General features: G+C 37.9%; 1 protein-coding gene across 1 annotated transcript in view; it reads left to right on the plus strand.

The window, feature by feature from the left end:
- LOC140152358 (probable tubulin polyglutamylase ttll-15) overlaps positions 1-21,825 on the plus strand; it is a 29,019-nt gene that overhangs the window by 1,727 nt on the left and 5,467 nt on the right. The window contains exons 2-4 of the mRNA XM_072174662.1: positions 13,084-13,272; positions 19,579-19,710; positions 20,559-20,646. Of these exons, the coding sequence (XP_072030763.1) occupies positions 13,084-13,272; positions 19,579-19,710; positions 20,559-20,646 (409 nt within the window). The remainder of the gene's footprint in view (positions 1-13,083; positions 13,273-19,578; positions 19,711-20,558; positions 20,647-21,825) is intronic.

Raw genomic sequence — 21,825 nt, forward strand, 5'->3', positions numbered from 1 at the left:
ACCTTTCTGTATAGGTAATAAGCTAGTATATTTCGTGTACCAGTTGGTTATGACAAAAAATTAGTATCATATTGAATATATTAAATGTATAAACTTTGAAATTTACATGAATTTGAAGAGCAGTAGACTTTCTTTGAAAAAACATATAACTGGTGCCTGATGGGAATACCCGTCCGCCATTTCATTAAACTGGATCGTTTTCGCCTGTTTTGCGCCCAGATGTATTGGGGGCGCGCTATACTCTCATTGAACAGGCAAAGTTCGCAAAACTAACAACGTTGTTATTTGCCAAACTCAATTAACATGATCCAAGGGGTCGAACATGAATTATTCATAACGAGCTATAACGGATCGATAACTGGCCTCACTTTCTAGCTAGTAAACCAGCTGAATTTTTCATAGATTTTGCGTTGCTAATAGAACAACCGTGAATTTAGTGTCACCCCCTTGCTCTGGCCCTAGTGGAAGTAAAAACGGATACTATGGCCAGAGTTCTAGAGCTAGATAGAACCAGACAGGGTCTAATTCTGCATAAATCCGGGCAACGTTATTTCTATAGATCTGCTGCGCATTCAAATTGCATTGTATTGCATCGTAATTATATTTGTGTCTATGCTAATTATGTTTACATAACATGAACTCACGTGTTTTCAAGCAAATTCGCCGATAATAGGTGATCAAAAGCGATCGGAATGTTACAAAAGTACAGATCGCATTCAGCTTACTTCATATGAGATGATCTTTGGAAAAATACGGCATAATTTGTCTTGGTGTTTGCGGAATGCCATGCAGTAAAATATTAATACGTTGCGGCAATTCATGATTGACAACTAGCAATCGGCGTGTCCTTCGTATCCTCCACTGTCAATTTCTTATCCACTCACTAATCCTCACAAAAGCTTTGTGTTGATTACGTGTGTGGAGGCAAATTGCAATAAGTACAATGAAATAATGAGTAGGGCGGGCTCCGAGGCGGGTTTCTTCTTCATCTTACGTAACAGTATTGTTCTCCAAAAAACCCGGAAGCTTGTCGTCTGGCGCTCTAGCTGAAATACAGCAAGATAATGTAAGATAGTAAATGTAAACCTGTATTTTAGCTAGAATATCTCGAGCTAGATAGAACTAGACTCGCTTGCCAGTCCTATATACGCCGTACCTATGTATATTGAGATAGAACTTGCTTTTGAGTGTACAGTCCGGGTGTACAGTTGGGTATGACTAACAACATGTTTGGCTTTAATATTGATATCTGAGGTAAATAGAATAAGAATATAACGGGTGCCCAATTAATGGGCACCCTTGAGCATTCCGAGAAAATCTGGGTCAAAGTTTACACAGGGGTCAAAACTCAAAATTGTTCCGATTTTGTTGCAAAATATTCCCCATATCAGAAGGATTCAGATAATATATAGTTTGACCCACCTACGATCAATTAGGGACCGTTCACAAACACTTGTTTGGGGGCCTGATGCAAAAAAATTTCATTGCGAAAAATTTTCGGCCCCCCCCCCTTTACAGATCTCAAAAATTTCAGGCCCCCCCTTTTTGACATGAAAATGATGGGTCAACCCCATAGAAAAGCATATAAACATTATTTTCAGGCCCACCCCCCTTAGGCCCCTTTTTGCATCAGCACCCCCTAACAAGTGTTTGTGAACGGTCCCTTAGTCTGGAGTTATTAACGAAAAGGTCAAAGGTTGGAATCTGGGCTCTATAGGTTTCAGAAAAGTTACCCAATTTTGATGAAAATGGTCTCAAAATGTTTGTATCGTTATAATCATTTAGAAAAGAAATAGTTTACACTATCTATGATGTTTCGTTACCATGGTAACACACCAAAAGGAGTTACTGCCCATTGAGTGCAATTGATGTTGGCATATTTTCCCACGTTACCTAGCTAACGCAATATCGTACAAAGTGAAAAAGCTTGAAAACCATTCTTTTTCTGAATTATTATAACAAGACAAACATTTGGAGACTATTTTGATCAAAATCAGATAAACTTAGGGGCTGTGCAATAATTATGAGCCCTGGGGAGGGTAAAATTGGGGGTAAGAAATTTTTGGTGAGCCGAAAGGGGGGGGGCAAGCAATTTTGGCAATCCGAGAGGGGGGGGGGGCAAGCGATTTTTGGCACACATTCATGGGGCGCCTTTTAAATAAAACGCGCTAAAAAGACTTAGGAAAACGGTATACGGAAACGCTTAAATATGCAAATTTTCCTGCTAGCTGCGCTCGCAACATGTATATAGACCATTTACGGTTTGGAAATTGGGATCCCAAAAATTTGGCATGTGCAAGGGGGGGGGGGGCAAGCGATTTTTGGCGGGCCAAGAGGGGGGGGCAAGCAATTTTACCCCCCGGGGCTCATAATTATTGCACAGCCCCTTAATGTGTTTAACCCCAAATGAAAACTAGTAATAGCAGAGATTATTGGAAATTACTTAATGAAAAATCACACAGCAATATTCAAGCTGACTTCAACTCGTTATTTGATCATTTTAAAGAGCTAAACAAAGTTGAAATTCTTGATGATCAGGACTTCTCGTATTTATTTTGATCACTCTGACAATGAGTTAATTAACTCCAACTTTACTATCGATGAAATCAAAAAGGGTATCAGAAAACTCAAGTCAAACAAATCAGTAGGTATTGATAACATTCTGAATGAGTTTATTACATCTAGTCAAAATGTATTAACTGCAAACTTGCTCACAAGTTTTTTCAACATTATTTTGAATACTGGTTTTGTTCCTTCCAATTGGTCTGTTGGAATTATCTGTCCTATTTTTAAAAACAAGGGTTCACCAATGGATCTCGGTAACTACAGAGGGATTACAATTTTAAGTTGCCTTGGGAAATTGTTTATTTCTATCATTAATGACAGACTATCAAATTACTTGGAGAATCTGGGAATTCTTGGAGAAAAACAGGCAGGGTTTAGACATGGTTACTCAACCATGGATCATATTTTCAGCCTAAAAAGCATTATTGATATTTATCTTTCTAAACGCAAAAGGTTGTATTGTGCTTTTGTAGATTATGCCAAGGCATTTGACACAGTCAATAGAGGTTATCCACTTCACTCATGTGTGACTTCTAACAAAAGACGCTGATTCCCGTAGTATTCCTCATTCAAAGGAATTCAATACACGACCTCGGAGTTACCTGCATGACTTTGGCGGGCTATTTTGAAACAGTCATGGTTACACATGCAGATACTTCTTTTGAAAGTCCTAAACAAGGTATAGCAGTCGCTGATAGGATGCAGCTTATAGAACACGGATAACCTCTATAGAATTCACTTGATGTGGAAAAAACTTACTTCCTCTGGTATAAACGGTAAGGTTTTTAAAGTAATTATTAATATGTACAGCAATGCAAAATCTTGTGTGAAATCAGACTTTGGAGAGTTATCTGAAATGTTTCATTCTTCTATTGGGGTAAGACAAGGTGAAAATCTCTCCCCATTGCTCTTTTCAATCTTTCTGAATGATCTTGAAACTCATTTACTTAAAAAGAGTAAAGGATTAAAAACAATTTCAGATCTTGTGTACGATAATCTACAAGATGAGGATACAGTAACATATGTCAAGATCATTACTCTGCTGTATGCTGATGACACAATAATTTTTGGTAAGTCGCCGCAAGATCTCCAGAAGTCACTTGATTCTTTAAATGATTATTGTCAAAACTGGGATCTCAAAGTGAATCATCCAAAACCAAAGTTGTTGTTTTCTCAAGGTACAAAATTAGAAATATCCCTTGTTTTCAATTTGGTAATTCAAATATTGAAGTTGTTGATCATTATAAGTTGGTATTATTTTTAACTATAATGGTAGATTTAAGAAAGCTCAAAAGCGTTTGTATGATCAAGCCAACAAGGCAATGTTTTCTTTAATATCAAAAGCAAGGAGGCTATCTCTTCCAATTGATATTCAGCTAAACCTCTTTGATGCTCTTGTTTTACCAATTCTAATTTACGGCAGTGAAATATGGGGTTTTGAAAACTGCCAACTTGCAGAAAAACTCCATCTCAGATTTTGTTAACTTATCCTTAAATGTATATCATCTACAGCAACTGGTATGGTTCTTGGTGAACATGGTCATTTTCCTGTAATTAATAGTATTAAATGCAGGGTAATTAATTACTTGGCAAAGGTAATTAATATGAAAGAATATAGACTTAGCAAAACCCTCTACAGTCTTCTATATAAGTTTCATATTGAAAACAACAAAGTATCAAGTTGGATCAGCACAGTTGAAAGTATCCTTACCGAATGTGGCTTCAATTATGTCTGGCTTACTCAAAATGTAAATAAAACATGGATTAAAAGTAGCATTAAATGTAGAATTAAAGGCCAATTTTTGCAAAATTGGAATAGCGTAATTAACAATTCTAGCTCTTGTACTATAGACCACTTGACATCAATGTTTATCAACAGAGGCGAGGGATTGGTCTTTCGATATGCTCGAACGAACCGCTTCATTCGCTGAATGCGCTGCGCTTAAACGCGAATAGACCTTTTTCCCTCTATCCCACAATGCACTATTCCAGGGGGGTATGACGTAGTTCATCAACCTCATAGATCGTGTGCATCCGATAGTCTTTGCCAGGCCTTTGCAATTATTTTGTCTTAATATGGGCATACTGATTCCATATATGCGGATTATCGTAAAGGCCATCGATGTTACTAATTATGCAATTATTGAATACACGAGTGATGCAGTTACGGAGCGATGCAGAACATCTGTGTAAAAGATTGTGTTTACATTTTATTTTCATCTCCGAAAAAAAAGTGAAACGGACGCCGACAAAATATCACGGCGTGTCCCGTCATTAGTTTATCACCATTAAGTCTATAAAATGTATACAAAGTTAGGTTTCAATAGCAGGAAACTTTTTTGGGTGAGGACACCTTGTCCATAAGGCACAAAAATGTTGTTTTTTGCCCTCTGAAAGGTATTAGTGATCGCGGCGCCATTATCGTGATTATCGGGGATTCCTTTTTTGTGATGAAGGCACCAGCCGAAATGTCCGTATTCCAGAATGTAATGAACTTAACTCTGTACTCCCCCGGGGAGATGATGTAGTTTGCGACACTCATACCCCCCTGGAATAGTGCATGATGGGAAAGAGGGAAAAAGGTCTATAAAACATTTTCATACGCGCTGCCGCTGTTTCCCTAAACATAATAAATACACACAAAAAACAACATTCACATGGGATATGACGCCTTGTCGCAGCAGCTCTGGACTTAGTGTTGTGCTGAATTACGTGATACATGCTAAAAGCCTATCCTTAGGCCTGCGTACGGTACCGGACCAAAGATAAAGTTAGGCTAGCTTAACCGACGAACTCGACATTGAGAAACGCGTTCTTAAAAAGCAAAACCGAACCTCGTTCTGATGGGATCTGGAAAATCTACCGGTATGTCCTGGCTGTACTAATTCCAGGAAAAAACCTACTCTTAAGCCTACTTACCAGACCCAGAGAGAAAATTAGATCAATTTACCAACAAACTCCAAATTAGGAGAAAGCATTCTTAAAAAACAAAATCTAACCTTTTTCTCTTGATATACGTCTAGCCCTTTTCTATTCACAGATTATCCATTGTATTCCTTTTGTTTGAGGTTCGTTGCGTCGACCATTACCTAGAGTAATGGAGGTAGCTAGCTGCACAGAGACCGTTATCAACACAATAGCTCAAGATAACGGTCTCGGGCAGCGAGCTAAACAAAAGGAATACCATGGACATTCTAGAAACACCACTGGTGCTCAGTTAGATTTATGCAAATTAAATTTTAATTAGCATAACGAAGTAAATATTCATAAATAAAAGTAACCCGTTCGTTGAATGTAAACTCAGTACATGTATATAAACTTGCCATTGGTTTTTAGAAGGGAATCTGCCTTTATCCTTGCCCAACCCAAAAACGCTCAACGGTCCATGCAAATTAGCTGCTAGGCAAGAACCCCCGGGATACTTCCCGACCAGGGGAGCTTCGCAAACTAACCTGCGGTACTCATTACAAGTCAAGAGGCTGTGGGTGCAAAGCCTTACTGTGACCTACCCATAATGGGGAGCACCATTGGACACAACGTTACCAGGTCTTACAAATATCTGCTTATACTCACAGTTTTCTAAGATATAAATTTCATGGTGTTAAAACAGATGGTAGTCAAAACGTTGAAAACTCTATATAATTTGCATTATTCATTAATCATTTGAATAACAATGGTCACGGGGTGAATAAACTCCAGCGGATTAAAGCAAGTGAATAACCTACCAAACCACTTCAAATACAATTGTCAATTGAGATCAATTCTGTATTGATTTGATAAAATCACTTGCATTTGTCATTAAATAGACTCGCACGCAGGACACATGGGAAGAATATTACACTATCTCGAGGTGTTTTTATTTTGGGAAAAACCCACAACTTTTACAAAATAATACATCAGTTTTTTTCCATTTGGATTTTTTGGAAAATGAATACACTTTTACAACAAATTCGTTTATTTTTGCTCGCCGTATATGTAAGATAAACGGTTCAAAACAGACCATCACCATAGATAATCGGTGTCTTGTTGAGGTATGGTTCGCATGTTAGTCGCTCGGAAGGCGAGACCCCGAAGGGTCTCGCCTCCGAGCGACTAACATGCTCACCATACCTCAACAAGACACCAATTATCTATGGTAATGGTCTGTTTCTCACCCTTTATCTACTACATATCTTGAAAATTTACAGGTCTGTCCAGGGCGACCGCCAAGCGTAAAGTGAATCAAAAGTGATCACTTTCATCCTTCAATGAAACGCCTGAATAACCAATCGATCAATGTGATATTATTATACAATCGCTGAACAACCTTAGTTCAACAGCTAATAGCTCCGTAAGAAAATACATTTCTTGTACTATATGAAATATCAGAGGATGATTTAAGCACTTCCCAGCAAGTCTTGCGGTTAGCACAGCTGTGTGAGTGAACACGACACCACTGCCCGCCCACTGCATACACACGTGCATGGCTAAATTTGAATTTGGACAGATATATTTACAGTAAAAACACCTTCTAGAGGTTGGTCGATTTCACATTTTATGTTATATACAGGAGGTGTGAATTATCCTTCATGCATACATCACTTTAGATCTGAAATCGACCAAGAAATAATGACACACGGGCAATTCTAAAACAACATCTTTTGCACAGAGTTCAATGGGATTTGAAAAGTAAAGTGGCAGTTGAAACTCTAGTGATAACACTTTTACAGTGCATGATGGGGCTTCCTTAAATCATCCTCTGATGAAATATGGTGGGAGATTTAAAATACACATGCCCTGAGCAAACTACGATTCGCACGCACACTGCAGGGCAAAGAACAATGGAAAGTGCCATAATGCGTGCGCATACTGCGGGCCAATGACGACACATGTCAAGTGGTCTATAGAACCTTTAAAAAAAGAATTCAAACTCGAGAGTTATCTGTTATCATCACCAAAATCTCAGGCTGTTAATATTTGTAGATTTAGACTTGGTAACACAAATATTCCTATTGTTACTGGTAGATATTTTAATGTTGATTATGATGACCGAAAATGTACTCTTTGCAGTGAAAACATAGTGGGTGACGAATTCCATTTTATCTTTGAATGCCAACATTTTCACCAAATCAGAAATACATTTGTTGACAAAAAATTTACTTCAAGTCATAGCCAAAATAAAATGTATGACCTTTTCAACTCATCAGACTCAAATCATATTAGTATAATCTCAGTAAATTTATAAAAGAAATCATTCGAAAATTTAGGCTCTCAGAGCCTCAATCATCTCTTTTTTATAAATTCATGTTCCAGAAAAACTTTTTAAATCACTCTTTCAAAACAACTCACATTGGCTTTCACCTTTTCACTTTCATTTAGATACAAATAGTTGTCTTATATATATCATACAATTTAAAGGAGGATTTCGTGATCCTAGCATCCTCTTTTATGACATTTTTCAGTAGATATCCACGAAAAAAGCTTATTTCCAAAATTTCAGTTGATTCCGATTTTGCGTTTGCGAGTTATGCATGATTATGTGTATTACACTGCTCCATAGACAATGTGTTGTAATTTCGTTCTGGTGCACCAGAACGAAATTCAAATTTGGCGATGTTTTTGCTAAACGAATTAATCTGCAAGAAATATTTGGTACATAAACATTATGTAGCCAGAGGTATCCAGTGGTGTAAAAATCTCACCTTTTTTTTGGGAAAAGTGGGGGATGAGGCTGTGGATCACGAAATGCCCCTTTAAGTATATTATTACAGTGTATTTATCAACTTTTATATGTAAATTGTTTGTTTGTTTGTTTTGTCATCACAGAGTAGTACTAACTAGTCGTATTTTGTACTATGTTTAAGCCTTTATTTTCCCCTAAGGGGGACGAAATAAAAGTTCAAAGTTCAAAGTGAATGGAGCCCAAATTTCAACCTTCTGACCTTTTAGCTATAATAACTCCAGACTGATTTATCGTAGGTCAAACTATATATTATCTGAATCTTTCTGACCTGGGGAATATTTTGGTATGGCTTTGATCCAAATCGGAGCAATTTTGAGTTTCGACCCCTGTATAACCTTTGACCTCATATTTCTTTGATTGCTCAAGGTGGCGACTGGGCACCTGTCATTTTTGACCTCTCAGCATGTTAGGCATCAACTATAAATGAGAAAATGTTAGTCATACGCTACTTTACACGAAAGAAAAAAGAACAAAAGGCATCTACGCGACTATAAGGGCTCTGTAGGGGTCAAAATAAACAGGGCCGGATTTACCATAGGGCCAGATGGGCCCGGGCCCAGGGCCCCCAAATTTTTGGGGCCCCCAAAATGTCCCTGTGCAGTGTGCATCTTCCATTTTAGCCGAAAACGCCATGTTTTGAGCCAAAAATAGGGTACAAATATTGCAAAATTTCGCGCACTGGCCTGTTATATAGCAAAATTCAGCTTCACTATTTAGGCTAAAATAGTCTGAAATTGAAAATTTCGCGCGCTTCGCGCGCAAGTTTCCTAGTAAAATTAAAAACTTGGTCGCTTGAGTGCACATGCCTTCCTCACGGTGCGTTTGGGGGTTTGGGGCCTCCAAATTTTGGCCTGTTCCAGGGCCCCCAAAAAGCTAAATCCGGCCCTGAAAATAAACTTATTGGAACATGGAGCGAGGAAGACACGATCTACCCCAAATCACAGCGCCATGACCAGGCCACCGAATGCGAATGTATATCTATTTTGGAAGTCTCAAGTTTGTTTTAAGTATACACAGGCACGGCGTATATAGGACTTGCAATCGAGTCTAGATTTTCCCAAATTTGATATTTTTGGTGATATTTCAAGAAAGCGACATGCCAAACACGATTTAATCTTTGGGCACATAACTTATTATCGTATTATTCTTTTCCACATACCTGCAATACCATTCTTTTTGGTGATTTACTATCCCAGTTTTTTAAATGTCAACTCCCTATACGTGCTTAATTGACGCGCTCAAGCTGTGAAATTGTTCTTCTTTAAGGGTACACCATGTATTGTTGGTCGAAGCAGCCAAATAATTGATTTTCATTGTCTAAATCAATATATTATTGAATATCAATATATTATTGAATAATAACACTTTGATGTTTTGCAAAAGTTCATTCTACAAATTATATACTTTGAAAACTTCCTTGATTTATTGTTGTTAATTAGTTATGTACATTTTACAAAAGTGTTGTTGTTTCAGCCCTCTTTACTACATAACTCAAGAACCACAGTACCTACAAAAGTATATCTCTGTGATATTTGAATTCTTCTACACGCCTGCTATGAAATGATCAATGCAGATTTTGCCACAGCTCACTACCATTCGCAAGATGCTGTGAACTACCAAATCGCAACAGTTTAAAATAGTTGCTAACCTTAACAGTAAAACTCATTATGCAGCTATAATGTAGGCATTCACTTCTTGTTCATGTTATCAATGACATGGCTATTATTATACACCCGTCTATTCTCAGCCCGAGAGAGCACCCGGGGATTGATGTGACTTGTGCCGGGGCTTGTTCGAAATATTTTCACGAGTAAACCGGGGCTAGATTTCTAAAATGTTAAACTCCCCGGCTAACTCCCGGCCAAGTTCCCAAACGACGGGACAATATTTGTGTGTAAGACCCAGGCCAAGTCCTGACTCCAGCTAGCTGGGCAATTCAGTGCTGTAAACCCCAGCCTTTTGCCCAGGCTCATGGCATCGCTCTAGCTATAATTCTTGGTCAATTTCCTGCCAAGGCCCGGCACATGCCAGGCCCTGCAGGGACAGAATTCGTGTTAAGGCCCCGTCTGTTACCAAGGGTCTGTGGTGGGCCAAGGTTTCAATTGAAAAGTGCATTATCAGCAGCCTTAATTTTCATGGTATGATGAAATCTATATTATGTAAGCTTAAGGGGGTACTACACCCCTGCCCAATTTTGTGCCTATTTTTGCATTTTTATCAAAAATTATAGCGCATTGGTGACAAGTAAGATATGTATATTTAGGGACTACAACTATACTGCACTGGAAATTGTATTTTAGCACAGACAACAGTTGTAGAGTTGCAGTCAAAAATGAGGGAAAACCATTATTTGATCAATAAATCAATAACTACTTGCTTTGAGTTGCTGAATTTTCTGTGCATTAGTTGTAGTATTTGTCCCTATAATATACATATCTTACCTGTCACCAATGCGCTATAATTTTTGAGAAAAATGCAAAAATAGGCACAAAATTGGCCAGGGGTGTAGTACCCCCTTAAAGGCACAGTCCACCGGAGTTAATGCAGATTAGATTCAGGCAAAATGCTCTTTCAATACTTGTTCCATGACAGTAGTGTTAAGTTGTATTTCTGGGACATACTATAAAGTCTTTCAACTGTTTATATTAAGCACAAACGGAAATTATATTTGAATTCTGAGCTGACTTCAACACTGCCCCAAGTGACTTACATTGGTTAGTGTGGTACATTCTCCAAAAGGGGCAGTGTTGAGGTCCACCCAGAATTCAAATATAATTTTGTGTGTGCTTAGTATGGACAGTTGAAAGACTTTGCAGTATGTTCAGAAACAAGCTCAAATTAGAGCTGTGTAATAATGACAGAAATTTATAAATAAAAAGGTGAACAAAGAGATTATTTTCCCAAGAAATACCATTTAACACCACAGAATATTTATACTTGGCATGTAAGCTGGATCTAATCTGCATTAACTCCGGTGGACTGCGCCTTTAAGGGTAGACGAGGTATTTTCGCAGCAAATAAAATATCCCAATGAGAGAAATGTTGGTGCGTTGGATGCAGCTTTAATTATTTTTGTATGTTTATTCAAATTGTCAGAATCCGTTTGAAAATCCTTCGTTTTCAGTTTTTTTTACGCACCATGTTCACAAGATCAAAAACGCGTTCCATGTTTTTATTTTTTTCAAATGTGTGCTCCGTATAAAACCACGCCAAGTGACTGCTTATTTTAGGTATTGTGCTACAAACCGATCAAAGAAATAATGTCACCATTTATCAGAACCAAATACACTACAGTACTGATTAAATTATAGAAGCTCGTTTTTTGGAGAATCTTGCACGACAAAAAACTGTTTTGTTATATTATCGATATCTCCATTACGGAACATTAATTTAGACATCTCTAACTACCTACATTATTTCTCAACATTCTGGACTCGCTATTCCATTTTATTTTCACCCAGTTTGAAGCTAGTTTTGCAGCAAACGAGGTTTTTCACCATCGGTGCGTCAGAAATTTCAGAGCGATATGCTTGTTTTATTCTAACAGCCATTGTGCGGACGCGATTGTAATCACCTTATTGCATAAAATAATAATTATATAGCCGCTTTGAGATCAGGCAATTGCGTAAGTTGATGCGTGGCCGAATGGTTAAGCCGCTGGAATATGAATCTGTGATATAATCTTTTTTGTGGGTTCGAGTCCCCGTGTGGTTGATTTGATTCTTTTCCTCATTTTCTTATTTTTTCTTCATTTCTTCCCCACTTTTCTCTTTTCTTTGTCCTTTTCTTTCCCCTTTTTTTCCCTTTAGGCCAATGCAAGGGGAGAGAGAAAGAAAGAGAACATTAGTATTGGGAATAATAGTAGGAATGAAAACAGTGCAGGGAATACAAACTTATAACGTGGGCCCTGTGATTTGTGCTTCTTGATGGGGCAACGATCAAGCAAAGTATTCTAAGAATACTTTGGATCAAGTAAAGTAACTACTTCTACGGCGCATTACCAAGTCATTTATCTTTTGGTCATTTATCATGCTTATCCCAACAAGAAAAATTGACCATTGTAGATTAGCTCCATTTTGATTGAATATAACGGTAAAAGTGTTTCGCCTTTGTTCATGTAAGCCTGTATTTTTGTGAAATCAAATGTTCTGGAAACTGAAAACGTAATAAAATGCCAGTTTGTTAGTTTGGGGGTACATACCTATTATCATGATTATATGGGGCTAGATATAACACATGCGTCACGGTTTATTACCATTATCAGTTCCTCTTATAATTCTCGCTATTCGCAATAGGGGCGCCGCCAGCGGTTTGCGATGTAGTCGTGATGTATCATGGGAAAAGGTCGACATCAAGTCCGCGCAATACGAATATTACCATGCTATTACATAGGAAAACGTGACAATATTTTTTAGTTTATCAAAATAAAGGTGTTACACGCGAATCGATACTCAATAATACTTAATAATGTGATTTTAAATGTGCACAATTAATTTTTTCTCTATCGATTTGCGTGTAATACCGTTATATTGACGAACTAAAAATATTGTCACGTGTTCCTATGTAATAGCATGGTAATATTCGTATTGCGCTGTCTTGGATGTCGACCTTTTCCCATGATACATCACGATTACATCGCAAAATCCGTTGGCGGCGCCCCTATTGCGAATAGCGAGAATTACAGAAGAGCGTTAAATCCGTTTTGAATATCAGTTTATTTAAAATTCTATGAACTTTGATTGATGTTGATCATGTCAAACAACAAACGCCACATTCTTTGTGTTTACTTTGTTCAGCCTTCCCACTGGTACGAATACAATACTGTTGCTCATCGTCTAGGATATAAGAGTATAGGGAATGATGAGTCGTTTTTATGTATCAACGAGACTGGGAACATGACGGATGATGCATTTCGTTCAGTGTGTAACGTGTACCGAAAGGATGTGCCCTACCGAATAAGTAATTATGAAGATGCGGAGGTCGAAGTAAGTATACATAGTCATCTGTTTTGAATGCGGATATTGGACATTGTACTCGATTAGGCCCTTACTTTAAGTTATAGCCATTTTTGGATATCTGATTGTTTGGATATTTTTGGATTTCTGAAAATCACAAAATGTGAATTTTTTGACCCAAAAACTCATGTTGAAAAAATTCTATTGGCCCCATATCCAATTCTACAACCGGGCCAAATTTCACGCCTTACTGAAATGGCATGATCATTTCACGATACGGCTGGACTACACTCTTAAAAATGTGGTTTACCGTGGCTAGGTGCATTGTGGACTAGTGAGACCACATTTGTGGGTAAAATTGTTTTTTCAACCACTCAATGGTTACAAATGACCACGTTACTCAATATATACAAAGTATATAGGCTACAAAGTGACATAACGTGGTGGCAAACCCCCGGGTGGCAAACATACGTGACATGCGTAACTATAACGACATCTGAATAAAACCCATGACAGTTTAAAAGACCAAATACCATGAATATCCGCAAATATCATGAAATATTTTGAGATTAGAGTAAATCATTATCAGTCAATCATTGTTTGATGATAAAGAAACATGCTTGCGGTATTTCATAGCCAAAATTATTGGAAAATAATACTGATGTCCAAAATTTATTTTTCTACGTGGCAACAGCTAGCTCTACCTGCATGCAGCGTTCGAAATAGGGCCGGTCAGCCGGCCATTGGCCTGTAACTTTTTGGATTGGCCGGTAACTTTTCTGACTGGCATCTCAGTTGCTGGTCCGGCTGGCCGGTAACTTTTTAAGGTCAAGCCCGGCTGGCCTGTAACTTTTGGAAGCATATTTCGAACACTGCCTGCATGACCTGCGAATCACTTTCGTACTACTTTTCAAATTCACTTTAAAATATACCCTTGCATTTACATACCAATTCTGAAACCCATTCGCCAAAAACATTTTTGACAATTCTTTTATTCTTTCCGGACCACAGCGGCATCTTACTATAAATAGCGAAAAGTTGTATGTATGTTTGTAAATTGTATTTGTGTTTGTATGTCCATGAAAGGCTCGGTCAGTTTCGATCCAAATGTCACCAAATTCATGCGAGAGATCGGGGAATATACGAAAAGAGCAGCAAGGAAGTTTATTTGGTTGAAAACGGTCAAGAATTGGCCTCAAAATCAGTGAAAATATGATTAGCGTTTACTGTATTTGGCCCTCTATTGACGGGATCACAGATGTACCAGTGCGGGATATCTTCAATCAATTCATGATCGTGTCTTGTAAATAACTGTTGTGTACAATTCTGTATAGCACACTAACAAGTAATTGGAACTTGCCCCCGACCTTGGGACACCGCAGTTTTACGTCGGGGACACCGCACACAGTGTCATCGCCCCGATATCTTCATGCCAGAAATCGCCATGGTAGGTTGAATCCACCGCCACGCATGGCCATTTTGTATCGACCTGTTTAATAATTTTGAGTCGCATAATGGGCCGAAGGACATCTGACTAAGATTACTGACAATAGCCCCGATTAGCCCGGTGACTGACCTCGCTGTGTGCCTGTCGTGCATTGTACGTCATAGGTCATATTCTTTTAGACTACCTCAACGATTGGCCTATACACTAGTGTATTACACTGTGCTATATATATAATTCGGCACATATAAATCAGAATTATTGCCCGGAATTATTGTCAGTTTTTGACTCAAGACGCACGGTTCTTTCTCAAGACGCAAGCTAACGACTATCATATCTGTTCAAAATATATATTCAAGTGCAAGGAACCAGCTCTGGTTTCTTTATACGAAATCATTTACGGGAGATATTCATAATTTTCTACCCCGGTATCCAAAGATTTTCGTCTCATATCAAACTCGTGCATAGGACATTCACGTGTATCGATCCCGGGTATTGATTTTAGTATCTCTGCACTCTGCAGAGAAAGTAATTATTAGCCAGGCGATGTCAGTGTGCCGCAGTATAGTAATGGTGTATAAGGGCGCACACCACCAATGCAACGTCCCATTGAAACACACGTGAAAACACGCCTTTTCTTTGCGCGATTTTAGACATTTTCGGCAACAAATTGATTATAAAAATACTACCAATCGATTGCAAATCGATGAAAATTTAATATATGTTTCAATGTACGGGTAGTCTTGTGATTAATTTTCGAGATATGGGCGTTTAAACAGCACCATGACCATTTTCGACCCCTTCTCTACCCTGAAAACTCGTTTCTGTCCATTCTTTTTGATTACAAATCCACAGAGAGGCCCAAACTACCTCAAAAATGATTCTGTTTTTATCGGAACTCATTAGGGTTACACAAATGTCGCATTGATTTGGTGGTGTGCGCCCATAAAACTGGTTGCCAATCAAACGCGTACCGTATCTAACTGACGCCGTGGCGCGTCGGCACTTTTGACCTTTTCGCTAATAACTCCAGATTGATTTGTCGTAGGTATGTCAAACTATATGTTTTCTGAATCCTTGTGACCTGAGAAATATTTTGGTATAACTTTTAACCAGATCGGAGTAATATTGAATTTTGACCCATGTATAACCTTTGCTCAAGGGTGCCCACTGGGCACCTGTCATGTTTGACCTCTCAGCATCTTAGGCATTAACTTTAAACAAGAAAATGTTAGTCGTACGTAACTTTACACGAAAGGGAAAAGAACAAAAAGCATCTATTCGACTATTTCTAGTAAAAGATAAACACACGATCACCAGTTATAGGCAATTAATATCTAATTCTTGATCATGACAGCCAACTTGTGTACGCACAGATATTTGCGTCGAGCGTACTACCCCAGACCACACGCTTACGGAGCAAGCACAACTTATGGGAATTCATATCAATTTGTAAGCGCTCTTTAGCAAAGTCATAGTTCATTGAATTTACAACCGTATGACAAAACAGGCGAAAATAGTAACACATTTTTACAAAAGAATTGCAATTTAAAGAGAATTGGTCATTGTTAAGCTATTATAGTGGATAATATAAGTGTGCTCTTTCATTAATGACATAAAATTTGAAAAATGTTGTGAGGAGCACTTGAGGTTTTGACCTTTAAACCTACATTTTGGTCAAAAATTGTGTTTGGATAGGTCGTTTTCAACAGATTTACCACATTCGCCTTGCTATAAACAATGAATTGCGTTATATGTTGACATAATGAAATAGTGTTTTTAGGGGGAAGAGTTGGCTTTCGTTCGATATAAAAAAAAATCTGATTGGCTGAAGGGAACACTTGAGGTATTGACAAAAACCAATCACAGATGCCTATTTTCCACTAGATCTCATACAGCTCTTATGATGCTATGCACTCAACCGTGTAAACACAGACTGCCAGAATGAGACTGCATAGAGGCTAGACTCGCTGTGCTTGGAAATATATGTGTATTCGGGTGTATCGAGGTGGAAACTGCGTAGATGCATTTATAAGAGAATCGTTTTTGTAGTCAAACCTTTTCATATGGACCAATCACAGTCTGAGGTCGCGCGATCATGTTGTTCCACGAAAAGTACGCTGACGCAACAATACGCAGAAGGTACGACCTCTCATGATTATACATTTTGCCTATAGGTCGTAGTCCGTTGTAGTTGAAAGTCGCGATAACCGTTAATACAAGGGGGACACTGAACTTGAGAAGTGACGGTATATGACTGTCCATGGATCCCCATTCTTGAAGTCGAATATATCCGATGACCCCGTTTGTTTTTAGGTGCGGCTACCCAATTACCCTCTTTTTTTCTCTAGAATTGTGTCATCAAAATGGCAACAAATAATGCGGAAACTTTCAATTTATCTTATTTCAGCAAAATGGTATTCTAAATTTGGGAATTTTGGAACCAAAAATAGCTCCTTTTTTCAAAATTTTCTACGCGATGACCCTTTTTTGAAATTGTATACTGTTGTGGCGACAATTCGTCTTTGAATAATTGAATATTGATGAATTGATCCGTGCATCATTATTGCACGCCGTTGAATAATTGAATATTGATGAATTGATCCGTGCATCATTATTGCACGCCGTTGAATAATTGAATATTGATGAATTGATCCGTGCATCATTATTGCACGCCGTTGGGCGATGTATTGCCCATAAATAAATCACTCTTCGTTGGCTCTCAGAACCGTGCGGACGCAACCATCTCGTCTCCTGATGTTTTGTTTAGGTTGTTCACCATGACAGCGAATATACTGCACTGCAAAATATATATTACTCAACACTGAGTAAAAAGGTCACAGCTAAACAGTTGAGTAACAAATTACTCAACATTGAGCTCATAATAGGTCACAACTCAATAAATGAGTAAAAAATTACTCAATGTTGAGTAATTTTTAACTGTTGAGTTGTGACTTTTTTTACTCAGTGTTGAGTAAAATACTTTTTGCAGTGTGTTGTCATGTCGTGCACGTGAATTATATTCAATTATGCTGCAATGTGACTTGGGTAAATTAATGTAAAATCACAATAAATTTCATAAACGTAATTCTGTTTCATCTGGTTTAGTTCGTGTTAGCTATTCCATACATTATTCCTCCTTCTTTGCCTTCCCTTTGTGTAATTCCCTAGTTTTCATTATATATAATACCCAATGACCACCTTTAAAAAAATATTATACCCAATGACCACCTTTTTCATTTTGTTTGTACCCCCCTTTTTTTTTAAACAACATTTTGTACTGGTAGCCCCGGGGTAGCCCCTACTTAGCAACGCCGGTAGGCACATACCCGTCTCCTCCGGCCGTTAATATTCGCGACTATATAGTCGACTTCCCGGTGCTGCGTGCAAAACCACATACCTTTGCAAAATATGATATTTTGCATATGCAAAATTACATACTTTCCAAAAGTATGTAGTTTTGCATATTACATACGTCGGCAAAATATGAATGAATACAAAAGCCACCCAAGTCCATACTTTGGCCAAATTGAGTTAAGCATGGGAAATTGTTGCTATACATAGGCCTGTCATATGTATGAAAGAACAACTAAAATTCATCCTCTGTGTCTATTGAGCATGTGAAAAATAGCATGTATGAAAGAATCACCCAATTCCACGATTTGAGTCTTGTAACACATTGATTGAAATCCAGTATGTATAAAAGTCCACTTGTAACACATTCATTGCTAGAGAGTGACTTTTGAAAAAAAAAAAAAAGGTAATAAAGGAAAGTGTGTGGTTTATATTACATGGCAGAATGCTTATCAACATTATACATACCTGTGTGCTTTATTTTGTATTATCTTACTAGTGGTAATCTCATTCTAACATTGTTGTCTTTGTATATGATTCAAAAAACCACCCAAGTCCAAAATTTAAAATGAACTCCACGAAGTCCCTGAAATGCTAATCGTCATACCTAATACAGGTTAATCAACTCATTTGCACGTAAAACTTACCATATTGACCAGGTAAATCTAACTGAAGGAATTAAAATGATACACAGGTTTTTCTTTCAATATCACTTCCCATGGACTTGGGTGGCTTTTGTATTCATGTATTCATATGTAGTTTTGCATATGCAAAACTACATACTTTACGGTCACTATGAAAAAATACAAGTTTTGCTGGGAAACCCCGTGCAGTTCGTGTTTGTGAATTAGGGCGCATGTCACAATGATTGGTAACTTTATATTTTAAAAGGCAAAATACAGCGGATAGTGTATGTAACAAATGAATTAACAATCTGTATCTTTCTCCACACTGAATCCTAAAGTATTAGGCTAGGCTACATATAATGAGAATTATTCTTTGAAAGTAGAGAATATTAGAACGTATCCTGCCCCTAAAGCGGCCGATACCGAACAACACATACACGGCCTTGACCTGCGCTTGTCTAAATTCTGAGGGATTTGCATGCTGGTCATGTAGGTAGAAGATAAAGTGACCTTCAGCTTCTCCGTGTTTGGTCAGACCTACCGTATAGGCGTAGGCTGCATGGGGTGTATCCTGCATACGTTAGTGTTCTTGTTCAAACCTGAGACTTGTATACCTCATGTTCAAACACATGTTTCACACTTAAGTGTACGCTGCATGACTGTATGTTTCTGTTTTCAGGGATGATTATCCTAATTTCTAATAAATGATGAGGGACAGTAATTTGGTAGTATGCACCCTTACAACACACATTGCGCGGTGTTTCTTTATGCAAAATAAAAGTTATGCAAAACATCTTACTTTGTAAGTATGTAGAAATGAATGCTATACCGGGTCGACTTACTGTCGTGCAACCCCATAAACTGCAGGTGTTTCTGTAAAAAGTACGCGTAATTGTATGAAATTTGATATAGTTTACAGATTATATACCCGGACTAATGAAGTACGTAATGTATAAAGCACATTTGGTATCGCTGGGTGGAAAGTACATACCAAGAGGATTTCATATACCAAGGGAGATTAGGGAGTTCTTGCTATTCCGGCGTGTAAGTATTTTGTATTGCTCAGTGATTTTCTCTGCTTACGCGGGAGGTAATGTTAATTTCATTCAGGGGCGTTTAAGTAAGTAACCCGCAAGGAGTATATTGCAATTGATTTCAGTTTATATGCACTACAATCGTGCAAATCATGCGAGAGATCGGGGAATATACGAAAAGAGCAGCAAGGAAGTTTATTTGGTTGAATTGGCCCTTGGCCTCAAAATCAGTGAAAATATGATTAGCGTTTACTGTATTTGGCCCTCTATTGACGGGACCACAGATGTACCAGTGCGGGATATCTTCAATCAATTCATGATCGTGTCTTGTAAATATCTGTTGTGTACAATTCTGTATAGCACACTAACAAGTAATTGGAACTTGCCCCCGACCTTGGGACACCGCAGTTTTACGTCGGGGACACCGCACACAGTGTCATCGCCCCGATATATTCATGGCAGAAATCGCTATGATTTGCATGATTGTTACGGGAATTTATTGGACTATTAGCCAAATATGTTGCTTGTATCACATGTCGATTGATTCACTTAGGGTTGGTGCAATAATTGTACCCTCAGGGTGGTGAATTACAGGGGGGTAAAGATGTTTTGGCACTTATATGATAAGGCAATTTTTAGGTTTTAAATTTGGGTTCCCCAAAATCTTGCATTTGTAAAGGAGGGTAATTTTGCACATCAAAAGGGGTGGTGCAGAGGTTTTTTGACTTGTCGAAAGGTAAGCGGGTAAAAGATGTTTTTTTTTTGGGGGGGGCAAGAGATTTTTGGCAGACCATTTTGAGAATTCACATTGCACTACTCTAATCTGCAGTACTAATTTTAATATGATTTCTGTTGCAGTCATTATTGCCTGAAAACCAGATGCAGGACAAAAGATGGGTTCAAAAAAATCCCTGGCACCGCGGAAATATGATTAAGGAATTTCATAGTAAGTTATTAATGATTGGGGAAGGGGAGGTTTAACTTCTTGTTAGCCGGCCAGGCTCCCTTTGGATGAAGGCACCTAGCATCAGAAAGGATTTTAAGCTGCTCATCCTCCTGAGCATTTTGACACCAAAAAAAGGAGTTGAAAATTAGATGGTGCGGGCCAAAAAACGACCTTCTCTTTTACACGGATTTGAATATCATGGCCAGATGCTACATTGTTTGATGGTTTTCAATGATAATTTACATAGTTTGAGAACAATTGAATACATGAATACAAAAGCCACCTAAGTCCATGCGAAGTTATTTTGAGAGAAAAACCCGTGTATCATTTTAATTCCTTCAGTTAGATTTACCTGGTCAATATGGTAAGTTTTACGTGCAAATGAGTGGATTAACCTGTATTAGGTATGACGATTAGCATTTCAGGGACTTCGTGGGGTTCATTTTAAATTTTGGACTTAGGTGGTTTTTGAATCATATACAAAGACAACAATGTTAGAATGAGATTACCACTAGTAAGATAATACAAAATAAAGCACACAGGTATGTATAATGTTGATAAGCATTCTGCCATGTAATATAAACCACACACTTTCCTTTATTAAACCCATTTTTTGTTCAAAAGTCATTCTCTAGCAATGAATGTGTTACAAGTGGACTTTTATACATACTGGATTTCAATCAATGTGTTACAAGACTCAAATCATGGAATTGGGTGATTCTTTCATACATGCTATTTTTCACATGCCCAATAGACACAGGGAATGAATTTGAGTTGTTCTTTCATGCATATGACAGGCCTATGTCTAGCAACAATTTCCCATGCTTAACTCAATTTGGCCAAAGTATGGACTTAGGTGGCTTTTGTATTCATATATTCAATTATTGGCCCCAATGTATGCAACTTTTACCAGAATGTTACCTTTTAGTATGAGTTCAAGCTCCAATTTAGGATATGGGATCGCTATTAAGCATAAAAGCTGTTTTTTAGCTGTAAGATTAGTAACTTTGAAAAGAGTATGCAGACAGAACTTTAGTCACTAGCTTCTTTTGTTATGCAATCGAAACCGAAATTCTGACAAAACTATGATATATAGCTCACAGTGATATGTGTTAGAAAGTTGGGAAAATCCTTCATTAGCGAACTATATTACTTTGAAAAGCTAAAATGTTGATAAAA

The sequence above is a fragment of the Amphiura filiformis genome, chromosome 5 (assembly GCF_039555335.1).
Source record: "Amphiura filiformis chromosome 5, Afil_fr2py, whole genome shotgun sequence".
Taxonomy (NCBI): domain Eukaryota; kingdom Metazoa; phylum Echinodermata; class Ophiuroidea; order Amphilepidida; family Amphiuridae; genus Amphiura; species Amphiura filiformis.